Source organism: Octopus sinensis, linkage group LG4 (assembly GCF_006345805.1).
Source record: "Octopus sinensis linkage group LG4, ASM634580v1, whole genome shotgun sequence".
Classification (NCBI taxonomy): domain Eukaryota; kingdom Metazoa; phylum Mollusca; class Cephalopoda; order Octopoda; family Octopodidae; genus Octopus; species Octopus sinensis.
The window spans coordinates 123,670,170-123,684,959 of NC_043000.1; the positions used below are offsets into that span (position 1 = coordinate 123,670,170).

Genomic DNA, 14,790 nt, shown 5'->3' on the forward strand with positions numbered 1-14,790 from the left:
GTCACCGCAGTGACTAACTGATTTTTGCTTGGGATGTGCTTGCTTATATAAAGATCCAGAAGGATAGATATCCATTGAAAACAATAGATTTAGTTGGTGGTCTTGTTATCTCTACTCTAGCTTTTGGTGAAGTAGAAGAGGTTAGAAAGGGTCAAGTGGTGTAGACATTATTTCGGCCTAGCTAAAGGCATCTGGAAATTGTAAAAAATGCTGTCAGAGAAAAACCATTGTTCCACCATGGGAACAGTTCTGTTGCAGCGTTAATTTAAATTTGGCTATGGTGGATCGAATCAACTTCATGCATGCAAGATTCACTACATACACTCCCCTTGCTAGTGGGCTTCCTGGTAAGGGAACGAAAGATCGAAGGAGACAAAGAAATGCATGGTAAAGGAGAAATTTTGCATACCAGGAGAGAGGATCGTTGAAGTGTATACGAGACAGTTTTCTATTCGGATTAGTTCGAATAACGGTGTCGCTTTGCGTGCCAGAACGTGTGCAGTCAGTGACTGGGCAGTACAGCAAATGAGCGCGTGAGCGCGTATACATGAGTGCAGGTGCACGTTTCGAAATTGACTGTAAAATAAGCTGAGATGAGCGAGTGAGTGTATTCTCAATCCGTGATAGGAAAGATCTTCCTGCAGGGTTACAGTGAGTGAAATGCCTTGAAGGTGAAATGTGTCTGGTGCTGTTGTCGTGGTTAAATGCTGAGTTAGCAAGGACGACAGTGTAAGCATGCTGGAGTGATGCGCGAAACAGATAATTTGCTCTGTTAATTATTGTTGATGTGGGTACTCTAATTGAGATTGTAATCAACAATTACACCCAGGTCTCTGATATTCTTAGATGCCGTGAGCGGTTCCCCTGTTTTAGTATAGACTTTCTTCCAAAATGCATCAGTTCAAATTTTCCCTGTTCAGTTGCATTTTGTTTTCGTCTGCCCGTTGACTCACAGCATATAGATCAAACTGGAGTTGAGTTCAGTCTTCTTCATTGAGTCTTTATTTTAATTTTCTACAGCCTTATTAAACCCTATCAGTTCTACTCTAATCGACCTTTACAGGGCGAACCTCCAATTTTTGTGGACGACTACCTCCGTCAATGCCCGATTAACTAATTTACTAATCAGGTTTCTGAAAACTTGGTGCACCGAGAGTTGCACATTCAGCTTCCAGTCTATGAAACCTATTTAGGACGACCATACAAATCACAAATCTGTGATATGTATAACTGACCATTTTAAAATGCAAACAAGCTATGCTATCCTTATCTATTGGTCGACAGAATATTCGATATCGATCTAAACTAAGGCGGCGAGCTGGCAGAAACGTTAGCATGCCGGGCAAAATGCTTAGCGATATTTCGTCTGCAGTTACGTTCTGAGTTCAAATTCCGCCGAGGTCAACTTTGCCTTTCATCCTTTCGGGGTCGATTAAATAAGTACCAGTTATGCACTGAGGTCGATATAATCGACTTAATCCGTTTGTCTGGCCTTGTTTGTACCCTCTGTGTTCAGCCCCTTGTGGGTAGTAAAGAAATAAGAATACTCGATCTAGATACGACCTAGAATGATCCGGTGTGGTTTTCCATGCCCACACAGGCATGTTCGGGAAATCCATTTTCTACATGACAGACAGGTGGAAACACCTGAGTAGTTTTGTGAGGCTTTTGCACTCTATCGGCTAGCCCCATTCAATCCAAATGTGCATCTAAGATGGCGAATCTGTGGCCCACTCGCAGTAAAGAACTGGAAGTACTCAGGAAATTTTACAGACACCTGGAGAAATCCGGCTGTCCCGTCCCTGAGTCTGAATGTGCCCCTTTCGATCCTGTTCACATGCAGGACCATCAACTTGGTTTTATCGAGAGACCCAGACCGTTCCGAAATAACATAGCAGCTCCACTTCTCAGTCACTGTGACTTAGAGATAAATAGATCTTGTATCTATCGAAAATGGGTATGAATTCTTGTTGAAGGGAAATTCTTGAAATTTGATAGAGAAGAACAGACGATAATAGAACGACTCCAGTACAGGACAAGTATTTTATTACTATTCTGCAAATACAGCGCAATTGGTAATATATATTTCTTTACTACCCACAAGGGGCTGAACACAGAGGGGACAGACAAGGACAGACAAAGGGATTAAGTCGATTACATCGACCCCAGTGAGTAACTGGTATTTAATTTATCGACCCCGAAGGGATGAAAGGTAAAGTCGACCTCGGCGGAATTTGAACTCAGAACGTAACGACAGAGGAAATACGGCTACGCATTTCACCCGGCGTGCTAACGTTTCTGCCAGCGCTATTGGTAATAGATGTTGACGGGTAGGAGGCTAAACAACAGCTATGGTGAATCCTTTTGACCTACGAACTAAACAGTAGGGCAAAAAATCAATCTGAAAGTTAGGTGTGACACTCGTGTTGATATTTATACATCAGCCCGTTTAATTCATTCATTTATGAATATATATATATATATATATATCTAACGGCGGTGCATCAGCATGGCCGCAGCTCTGAGCTGAAACTAGAAAAAAAATATATATATATATATATATATATATGGATGAGAGATGTGGTATGTCAAGGCATGTGGTTGGGTGTATAAAAACAAAATCGGATGGAAAAACTACAGAAGGTTTGTTTTATATGGTTAAAAAAGAAATTAAAATCGTCATGATCCGAAAACGAAAATCAAGATAAAAATAGTGCAAATAGTGTAAAAAAAATGTGCAGGAAACGAATGTGAAAAAAACAAAAAAATGCGCGCAAAGCAACGGGAGGTTGAGGAGAGGACTTCGGAAAATTCACAAGATCCGAGTTTTTCCCTCATAACTTTTAGGAAAATGGGGGTTTTTTTTCAATGAAATTTTATATAAATACCTTTCAAACAGCATACATTACGATTATAAAGTAACTAGCTGAAGGTGACCCGCTCTACGCGCGGGTAAGAGTGTGGTTGTTACTTTCTGTTGCTTCCTTTCAGCACGTAAAAAGCACCATCCGAACGTGATCCGAACATCCTGTTACAGAACGAACTGCTATTATGTACTTTACTACGAACTGGTAAATTAACTCCATCTTGTCTGAAATACCCTGAGAGACTTTTCCTATGCGCTGTATTTTGTTTTGCCCGCATACACCTTGTTTGTACTTCTGTCGCACACACGAACACACATAGTTAATACACACACAAATGCTATCTCTGTCACATTCATACGCCACACATGCCTTTCTCGCTTGTTTTCCATGCTCAATGTGCCCTTGTAAACACAACTCATCTCTGTAAGACCCTAGGTCGGTCACGCATACATAGAGAACGTTGTTTGTCCCTTACAACGCGCCAGCATGCCACACTTTTGTTCCTGCACGACCGAGGCATATAATAGCTCAAGCACTGACTGACAGCCTCAGCCTTACTGCATTAATCACTGGCATATTCAATACTGTACACTGTATTTCAGCCTAGCAAACCCTATTACACTCATGCACCTCTGTTCTGCACGTGTACTCCCTTGTTTTGCAACACGTCTGCGTCAGCTCAATTCTTCTCCCGACTCAAAGCACGTCGGATGTTCACATGCGCTGTGCTCATGTTTAGGCATAATTTCCCCCTGTTGGTCACGTAATTAACAGAGAAAATTATCTGTCTCGCACCCAAGTTGCACCCAAAAAGTGTAAAGAAGCAACCAGTTCCCTTTACGTAACTATCAAAAAGTATTAAAAAGTTTAATATACATAAATACAGATATATACACTTTGTATATATACATTATATATACATATTTATATAGAGAACACACACACACACACACACACACATATAAACGCTCGTTGGTGTGTTCTGTTTGTATTTGGTCGATCGGCGCGTTGACAGGTAGACAATAGAAAGCGATGGCGATAGCGATGGAATATTTGTTTCTCTCTATGAATGCAGACAGATACATAAGTGAAAGTTATGGGAAGGTAAGAAATAGAGTGAGTGAAAATGTGCTGTGAAGAGAGGAAATAGCGAGAGTGAGTTGAGGAAAACAGATACATTAAATAACGGGAGTGGACTTGTCAAAGTTATAAATGACGGGGAGTTAGAGGGGAATGGAGGAAATAGCGTGAGTGAGGAAGATGGCCCCTAGCAACCACACCTTTTAAGATAGGGATTTCTAAGGTAACCCACGAGCATCGTCACCTCATTCTACATGTCCCTGTAAATTTTGGAGCGATTCGGACGGGATGTAGTGGCATTGAAAGCGAGCTAAGCGGTAAAAACGCATTTCAGTTTTATATAGAGAGACTAGCTGAAAGTGACCCGCTCTACGCGCGGGTAAGAGTGTGGTTGTTACTTTCTGTTGCTTCCTTTCAGCACGTAAAAAGCACCATCCGAACGTGGCCGATTGCAGCGCCGCCTTGACTTGCTTCTGTGCCGGTGGGACGTAAAAAGCACCAACCGATCGTTGCCGCTGCCAGCCCCCATGGCACCTGTGCAGCGGCACGAAAAAAGCACCCACTACACTCACAGAGTGATTGGCGTTAGGAAGGTCATCCACCTGTAGAAACACTGCCAGATCAGACTGGAGCCTGGTGCAGCCTCCTGGCTTCCCAGACCCCGGTCACACTGTCCAACCCGTGCTAGCACGGAAAACGGACGTTAGACGATGATGATGATGATGATTCTCCGTCTTTGTTTCTCTCTCCTTTCTCTCTCACTTTCCCACTCTCTTACTCTTCCTTTCTCTCGGACTCTCCCTCGCTTTCTCTTACTCTCTATCTTTATCTATCTCTCTCCCATTTATAAACAACAGAAAATCTTAAGTTGAGAAATAAAATATTTAGAAAGATCAATCATAAATATCAGGCAGTGGCAACGGAAAGGTCTGCTTCAAGGCAGACAGCAAAACGCTAACTTTTAAAAGGGACAGACGAACTTGCGAGCTGAATAAAAATAATAAAATATTGGAAACCAAAGTTTGAAGGGATAGAATTTGAGGATAGTAGAGTCACCATGGCTGGCATTTCTTAACGACGGACAACAACGTATTGACAGTTTAACGGCTGGTGTAAAATTTTGAACTTGATGCAAAAGAAAATTCGTAAACACCAAGTTTTGAATTGATTTTTTCTCACGACAGTAGACTCACCATGGCAAGCATTCAAAACTTCTTCATCATGGACGGCAACACATTGACGATTAAAAGGCTGGCGCAAATTTTCTAGCTTGATGTAACAGAGAATTGCTAAACACCGGCTCCTTGAAATTTTAATCCCCTTCCAGCCCCATTTAGACCCCTTTTCACATTTTGGCTAATATAACCCGATTTCATTCGGGTCTACTGGGGCCACATTTTAGAAGATGAGGAATTTTGTCCTAGAGGTGACGCCTTTCATTTGAGGAAAAAAAATAGTTGTCATGCAAACTTGCCAGCACTTTTAACATAGGTGTGTATATTTTCAGCTGAATCGACCGACTACGTAATGCACACATTATATATATATATATATGTATATATATATATATGTGTGTGTGTGTGTGTGTGTGTGTGTGTGTGTGTGTGTGTGTGTGTGTGTGTGTGTGTGTGTGTGTGTGTGTGTGTGTGCACGCATTATATATACAAATGTATACAAATGAGATATATATCTGTATAAATTAAATTAGAGATAAAACCACTAATAGGCAAATCAAACAGTGAAAAACCAAAAACAAAAACATAAAAAAAATATAATATAGAAAATATATAAAATATAAAATTGAAAAATTTAAATTATTTAAATTGAAAATAAAAATTATTAAATTATATTTATAATTTGTTTAAAAATATATATAACTATGAAAAAGTATGAAAAAGTTTAATATACATAAATACAGATATATACACTTTGTATATATACATTATATATACATATTTATATATAGAACACACACATACATTATATATACATATTTATATATAGAACACACACACACACACACATACATTATATATACATATTTATATATAGAACACACACACACACATAAATGAACGCAAGAATATCTGATTCATAATATTTGTTCTCATGCTCGTGTGTTGTTGGTGACAGACAGATACTTAAAAGAACGTCGCCGAAGTGATGGGAAGGTAGTAAACAGAGTCAGTGAAAAAGAGAGGAAATAGCGTGAGTGAGGAAGATGGCCCCTAGCAACCACACCTTTTAAGATAGGTATTTCTAAGGTAACCCACGAGCATGGTCACCTCATTCTACATGTCCCTGTAAATTTTGGAGCGAATCGGACGGGACGTAGTGGCATTGAAAGCGATCCAAGCGGGAAAAACGCATTTCAGTTTTATATATAGAGATTTGTGAGTAAAATCTTGAGGTGGGGAGAGGACTTTCTGAAAATTCCCAAGATACGAATTTTTCCTCGTTATATTCCGAAATCACATTCAACTTTCTACAGACACCCTAGCGTAGTACTACTACCCTACGTTGTGTTTATTTCTACCGACTTTGAATAATTTTTAATGTTTTGGCTTCATTTTATATATATATATATATGTAAATATATATATATATATAATATATATATATATATATATATATATATATATATATATATATAATACATTTATGATACGTACATATATATATATATATAAGATTTTTTGCGTAATGAGATAAAAAACCAAGGCTGTATAGATATTAGAGCATTTATAGATAGAAGGTCTTACAGCTGTTTCTAGGATATTATTAATTAATATCCTAGAAACAGCTGTAAGACTTATCTATAAATACTCTAATATCTATACACCCTTGGTTTTTTTATCTCATTACGCAAAAAATTCTTATATACACACGCTGACATAGACCCAACATTAAACCCTTTATTCGCAATATTACCGAATCTGGAACTTAAGTATGGTCTGTCTATAGCACTTATTCAGCATTACCTGAAACATTTGGGTCTCAATGATACCATTATCTCTTATACATATATATATACATTCCTAACACGCCAGCTGAGTTCAATTCGTCTAAGTCGAAAGACGCCTGTTGCGATGTCCTCTTATTGTTGTTGTTGTTATTATTATTATTATTATTATTATTATTATTATTATTATTATTATTATTATTATTATTTTTATTATTATTATTATTGTATTTTCGTATTATTTTTGTATTCATATTCGTGTAACATCGTCCGTTTTTCCATCCTTGTTTCGTATACATTCGAAGCTTTTTTCCAAGGAATCTAATGCGCTTAGCTTAGTTTTTCCTTGGAGCTGGCCAGATTGGAGCAATCTCAAGATTAATCAGCCGAAATTGACTGAAGACTGAAGGCTTCCAATGACCCGTCCGTGTTTTTTGTATCGTCTTCTGAATGTTTTGCGTTCTTGTCCCATTTTATATATATATATATATATATATATATATATATATATATATATATATATTATATATATATATATATATATATATATATATATCTATATATATATATATATATATATATATACATTTATGATACGTACATATATATATATATATAAGATTTTTTGCGTAATGAGATAAAAAACCAAGGCTGTATAGATATTAGAGCATTTATAGATAGAAGGTCTTACAGCTGTTTCTAGGATATTATTAATTAATATCCTAGAAACAGCTGTAAGACTTATCTATAAATACTCTAATATCTATACACCCTTGGTTTTTTTATCTCATTACGCAAAAAATTCTTATATACACACGCTGACATAGACCCAACATTAAACCCTTTATTCGCAATATTACCGAATCTGGAACTTAAGTATGGTCTGTCTATAGCACTTATTCAGCATTACCTGAAACATTTGGGTCTCAATGATACCATTATCTCTTATACATATATATATACATTCCTAACACGCCAGCTGAGTCAATTCGTCTAAGTCGAAAGACGCCTGTTGCGATGTCCTCTTATTGTTGTTGTTGTTATTATTATTATTATTATTATTATTATTATTATTATTATTATTATTATTATTATTTTTATTATTATTATTATTGTATTTTCGTATTATTTTTGTATTCATATTCGTGTAACATCGTCCGTTTTTCCATCCTTGTTTCGTATACATTCGAAGCTTTTTTCCAAGGAATCTAATGCGCTTAGCTTAATTTTTCCTTGGAGCTGGCCAGATTGGAGCAATCTCAAGATTAATCAGCCGAAATTGCGAGGATGATCCGGTTTTTGACTGAAGACTGAAGGCTTCCAATGACCCGTCCGTGTTTTTTGTATCGTCTTCTGAATGTTTTGCGTTCTTGTCCCATTTTATATATATATATATATATATATATATATATATATATATATATATATATATATATATATATATATATATACATACATAAATTCCAGGATTGGATAGAATCGGGTATTTAAGTAGTGAGAGCACCGAGGTCGGGTGGGTGGTAGCGCTATCGTGTACAAACAATGCATAACGACAAATACATATGGTAAACATGGATTTATTCTCCAATTATGCATACATTCAGCCTCCCGAATTTAGGTTGGCTGAGTCATCTGGCACTATGTAACTTGTTCTTGAAAACTTCCGATCGGAATTTTTGCATATATACATATATATATATATATTAAGGTATGTAGAAAAATACAACATGGACAAGAACGTATAACTCTTAGAAGACGGTACAATAAACATGGACAAGACATTCGAAACCCTCAGTCTTCAGTCAAGAACCGGATCATATATATATATATATATATATTTGCACACACACACACACACACAAACATGCACGCAGACACACGCACGCACCACACACACATACATACATACATACATACATACATACATACATACATACATACATACATACATACATACATGCAAACATATCTTTCATCTGCTTGCGGAGAAAATCTTTTCCAAGTGGTGGGGAGAGGACTTCGGAAACTTCACAAAATCCAAGTTTTTTTCCCTGTGTGTGTGTGTGTATGTATGTATGTGTGTATATATATATATATATGTGTGTGTATATATGTGGGCATATGTATGTATATATATATTGTATACATGTGTGTGTATATACAGATGTGTGTATATATATTATATCCAAGCACTATGACCCGGCGTTGCCGGATCATAGTGCTAGTGCATGCATATACAGCTGCATGCATGCGCACATACACGCGAGTACTGTCCAGATCTCCGACCAATCACATACAGCTAGCTGGCATTCAATTGGCGTATCAGGTTTCGGGCATTTTCATTGGGTTTTGGATAGAAAATTCACAAAAAAGTCACTTCTATTGATTTTTTAATGGCTTTGCGGGGTGACTGGGGAAATGTAAAGATGTGCACGACCAACCTTGGAAGGTTTTGAATGACCATAGAAAGTTCGAGCCCTCTAACTGAAAAATTGTGGATTTGTATAAAGGACACGCGCACACACACACACACACACACACACACACACACACACACACAAACATTTTGCCGGGCGAGCTGGCAGAAACGTTAACGCGCCGGGCGAAATGCTTAGCGGTATTTCGTCTGTCGTTACGTTCTGAGTTCAAATTCCGCCAAAGTCGACTTTGCCTTTCATCCTCTTGGGGTCGATAAATAAAGTACCAGTTTCGCACTGGGTCGATGTAATCGACTTAATCCGTTTGTCTGTCCTTGTTTGTCTCCTCTGTGTTTAGCCCCTTGTGAGTAGTAAAAAAATACATATATATAGAGAGATTCATATATGTCTGTATATATGTATTTTTTTGTAGTTTCAGCTCATAGCTCTGGCCATGCTGGAGCACCGCCGTTTTGCTACACTTTTATTACTGAGATCTTCCTTTAATACATGGCACTTGGTTTAGAATAGGGCATTGGTGACGTTGAACAGGGACTCCACCTGTGCTTGCTTGCAATGAGTCATTCCTGAAAGCATGAGTCATTTGACGTTGGGGAAGTTGAAATCACCCTTAAGAAATATGCTCACGTGGTGTTCCAGTTGCATGAGGATTTCTTTAAATCTTGTGAGGCAATTTTCAAATTTGCCTATGTGGTTTGGAGCATCCGGTGGGCAATATGTATTGCATATGACTATATTGTGTTGTTTTATGTATACTTTATAATCGTAAGAAAGGTATTTATATAAAATTTCATTGAAAAAAAACCCATTTTCCTAAAAGTTATGAGGGAAAACCTCGGAGCTTGTGAATTTTCCGAGGTCCTCTCCTCAACCTCCCGTTGCTTTGCGCGCATTTTTTTTTTTTTTTTTGCATATTCGTTTCCGGGTCAAGTTGTAAACATTAACCTTTTTTTTTTTTTGTTAATTCTGGTTCTTATTCTATCAATCCCTTTTGCCGAACCGCTAAGTTACGAGGACATAAACACACCAACACTGGTTGTCAAGTAGTAGCGGGGGATAAACACCGGCACAAAGACGACGAAAGACGATCTACTTTCTTTCTTTCAGATTGTAGAACGACCGTGCGAAAAGGAGACGTGACGAATAAATGACTCCTTTAAACACTGCACGGTCGCCTTACAATAAAAGCCAAAATATTGATAACTGTATAAGCGTGCCAGAAAGAATAAGGAGAAGACGACAGAACCATAAATGTTTAGAGAAAGGTTTTATTTATGTGGTAGCCGAGTGTGTGTCCATGAGTGCGACATAAGTACATAAGAACAATAATAGACAGGGCGTCAAGCATACATAAAGTGTACGTGTGTTAGCAGACTGTGTGTACGTGTGTGCGTCATAAGTACATATATAATAAGAACAATAATAATAGACAGGTCATCATGCATACAATAATGTGTATGTGTGTACAAACAAGGGTGTATGCGTGTGAGATAAAATACAGAGCATAAAAATGAGTCTATCAAGACGCTAGAAGTTCAGACACAATGAAGATAAATACCAGTTCGTAGTAAGATACACAATAGTTGGAATTCTGTACAAAAAGTTGAGGTCACAAGGCAGAACCGGTTACTACACGTGTGGTGTAGAGGTTGTTGCTACTATGCTGTGCCGGGTTACAGGAAATTCTCGCAGGTAGAGCTTGCAGTTAACCATGGTGAAGTATTCACAAACAGCGTCAAGTTAACCAAAGTGAATGGTGCTGTGTACGTAGAGATGTTGTTGGCGTCGATAGGATGAAGGCGACGTAGATGGAGGTCCTGAAATACTGCTGGTGTTGTTTGTCGCTGACTGTCGCTGGAACTGGCTGAGTCGCTCTGTGGTCAGTGACTAGAGCTTAGGTCTCGTGCCAAAGACGAGATACGATGAATCGCTGAAGCTTTTATAGCAAATTATAGGCTCCAGCAGAGAACTTAGAAGACTGTGTCACGGAACCTTATCAGAAGGTTGCGATTGGTTGGGTTGCACAGTGGCGCGTAATACAGCAAGAAACAAATCGAGCCAATACCACCCAATCAGAGTAGTGGACACAACAGGGCCCAAGCGGCCGAAGGTTGACTGTTATCTGCTACGTCCGTATTTGTATTCTATACGTCAGAGAGAGAGGATGAATTTCACTAAGAGTCCGCTACAACTTCCTTCGTAAAGACAAGACGTGCTTTTACATGTCTCTTCTCGTAGCTCGTCTTTCCAGCGTTCATAATTTTTCACATCGTCTTGACTGAACAGCCCTTACCGTTTGTTTTTACTGTCTTGTTCTCACTTTCCTGTTTTTGTTACCACTTTCACCCTCCGCAAAAAATCCCAAATTTTATTCAATTTGCTTTGCGAGAAGGACTGTTTCAACGAAGTTGCGTATTGTCCTTACCTTCGAAAACGCGGAGTAGGTGAAACAGGGACAATTGATGTAGGGGAATGTTCTTTATGTTGCATATCTCGTTTCTCTAGGTTTTTTTTTTCGTTGTTCGAAAAAAGGTTCGTTTTCTATGTTTTTGTTTTTATGTTTTCGTTTTCTCATTGTGTCTACGTTTTTTTTATGTCCTGTACCCATATATGTATGTATATATACATATATATATATGTAGGTATGTACATATGTGTATACATATATGCATATATTTATATATTATTTATATTATACATATATATATAGATGAGTGTATTTTTCCCTTGTTAACAATTAACACAGAAAAAATAGATAAATAGTTACCAGGGTAGCAAAAAATCACACAAGTAAAGAGGTTGTAATTCCTTGTTTTTCAAGGTAGAAACATCGATTTTACGTGGAAGTTTTTGTATAATATATAAATAAATAAATGGAGTTTAACGCATTTAAACTCCATTTATATACATATCAAAGTAGTTTTAGAGACAAAACCACCTTCAACTCAATCAACACTGAAAGGTTTTATACCCAACCACTCCATAAAATGTTAAATATTAAATATTATACTAACTATATCTATTCTGAATCCCGTATTTTCCGTTTATACGGGATTCAGAATAGATATAGTTGGTATAATATTTAATATTTAACATTTTATGAAGTGGTCGGGTATAAAACATTTCAGTGCTGATTGAGTTGAAGGTGGTTCTGTCTCTAAACCTAGTTTTATATATACGAATTAAACATTGAGTGATGTTCATTTTAGTACATCTAATTTGAATGTCTTATTCCTGTGTACTCGGAAGTAATATTCCCTAATAATAATAATAATAATAATAATAATAATAATAATAATAATAATAATAATAATGATGATGATGATGATGATGATGATAATAATAATAATATAGATAGATACTTTTTGATAGTTATATTTTTAAAAAATTAATAAATTAATAAATAAATAAAATAATAATAAAATATATATATATATTTAAATATTTATAAGTATAAATTATTAATTTAAATAATTTTTTAAATTTTAACTTTAATTTAAATATTTTAAATTTTGAATTTTATATTTTATATATTTTTTATTAATTAATTTTATTTCTATGTATTGGTTTATGATTTTCACAGTTTGATATGCCTAATAGTGGTTTTATCTCTAATTTAATATAATATATGTATGTATTTATACTATAAAATTAGATTTAATCCTAAATCTAATTTTTCCCTGTAAGTTTGAATTTACTCCCTAATATATATATATATATATATATATATATATATATATATATATATATATATATATATATATATATATATATATATATATATACGACGGACTTCTTTCGGTTTCTATCTACCATATCCAGTCGCAAAATTTTGGTCGGCTCGAGGTTGTAGTAGAAGACACTTGTACAAGGTGCCATGTAGTGGGATTGAACTCAGAACCATGTGGTTGGGAAGCAAGCTTCTTACCACACCACTGTATACAGAGAGAGAGACAGACAGACAGACAGGTGTGTTTGTAGCCAACATCGCTTGATAGCGTATGTCAGTTCGTTTACCTCACTGTACATTAGCGATTCGGCGAAAGTCACCAATAGAACAAAAATAAGTACTCGGGACGATTTGTCTGGTTAAACCTTTCAAGGCGGTAGCCCAGTATAGCCGCGGTCCAATGACTAACACAGGTAAAAAAAAAAAAAAAAAAAAAAGATAAGACCTTTTCTGTCTCAACAGCAAGCCTGAAAATTCCGTTTTATAGTTGTTGTCTGGTCTAAGGGACACAACTCTTCTCGGCAAATGCATTTTCTGACATTTAACTACTTTTGTAACGAACCAACATGGGAGCCTCTACGACAGGCAAGGAGAACCTTTTAAGAGAGCGGGCTACATATGACATGGTTCATCATCAGGGGAGCCACTCTAGTAATAAAAAAAAATACAATATAATTTTTCGTTAAATGTGCCAGTAATAAAGTCCTGCGGACCGCAGTTTACTCACGCTTGCTCTACCACATTGCGCCACACACCAGAAAAAAATTGGCGCATTTTTCTTCGACTCATGCTGTGTAAATCTTAATAAAAGGACACACTGCGTCAAAAAATAATGTAAGTGGCCGTCGCAGAAACGTCTTTGAACATATGTCCGTTGCATGAGTGATGCCCACCGATTAAACAATTACAACAAAAATATCCATATTAGTGTTGTTTTATTATATTTTTTTTAAATAATTTTTTGAGAAATATTGTTAGTATTCATTGGCTCGGAAACATTGGGTGCGGGGAGACCAATTGCACCTTTTGAGTGGCGGGTGGCGAGCAATCAGAACGCTTTGAACAACCACCTGAAAAACTTCGACAAAAAGAACGAGTGTATAAACATTTTTGGACCGATTTGAAATATTGCTTTTCCGTTATGGAATTCATCAGATTTGATTGATGTTTCAAGCAAAGGCGGCGAGCTGACAGAATCGTTAGCGCGCTGGACGAAATGCTCGGCGGTATTTCGCTCGTCGCTACGTTCTGTGTTCAAATTTCACCGAGGTCGACTTTGCCTTTCATCCTCTCGAGGTCGATAGAATAAGTACCAGCTGAATACTGGTCGATGTAATTGACTCATTCCCACCTCCCCTAAGCTGCCCCGGTGGCAAAAAAATTTGAAATAATAATTATGTTTAAAGCAGCGAGCAAACTAACATTTTGAACGATTTCAGTTCAAATTCCGCCAAAGTTGCCTTTCGTCCCTTCGGGGTCAATAAATTAAGTACCAGTTGGGTGCTGGTGTCGATGTACTCGACTTAACTCCTCCCCCAAAATTTCAGGCTTTGTGGCTTTAGTAGAAAGAATTATGTTTAAAGCGGCGAGCTGGCAGAATCGTTAGCACGCCGAGCAAAAATACTTAGCGACATTTCCTGCGTCTTTGTGTTCCGAGTTCAAATTCTGACGAGGTTGACTTTGTCTTTCATCCTTTTGGGGTCGATAAAATAA

The 14,790-nt window shown here is 37.0% G+C and overlaps 1 protein-coding gene across 1 annotated transcript in view; it reads left to right on the top strand.

Moving 5' to 3' along the window:
- The window catches only part of LOC115210575 (protein phosphatase 1 regulatory subunit 21-like), a 45,466-nt gene extending 44,349 nt beyond the window's left edge, over positions 1-1,117 (top strand). Inside the window, exon 18 of the mRNA XM_036502646.1 lies at positions 1,021-1,117. Coding sequence (XP_036358539.1) covers positions 1,021-1,117 — 97 coding nt within the window. The remainder of the gene's footprint in view (positions 1-1,020) is intronic.
- Positions 1,118-14,790: the final 13,673 nt, after the last annotated feature.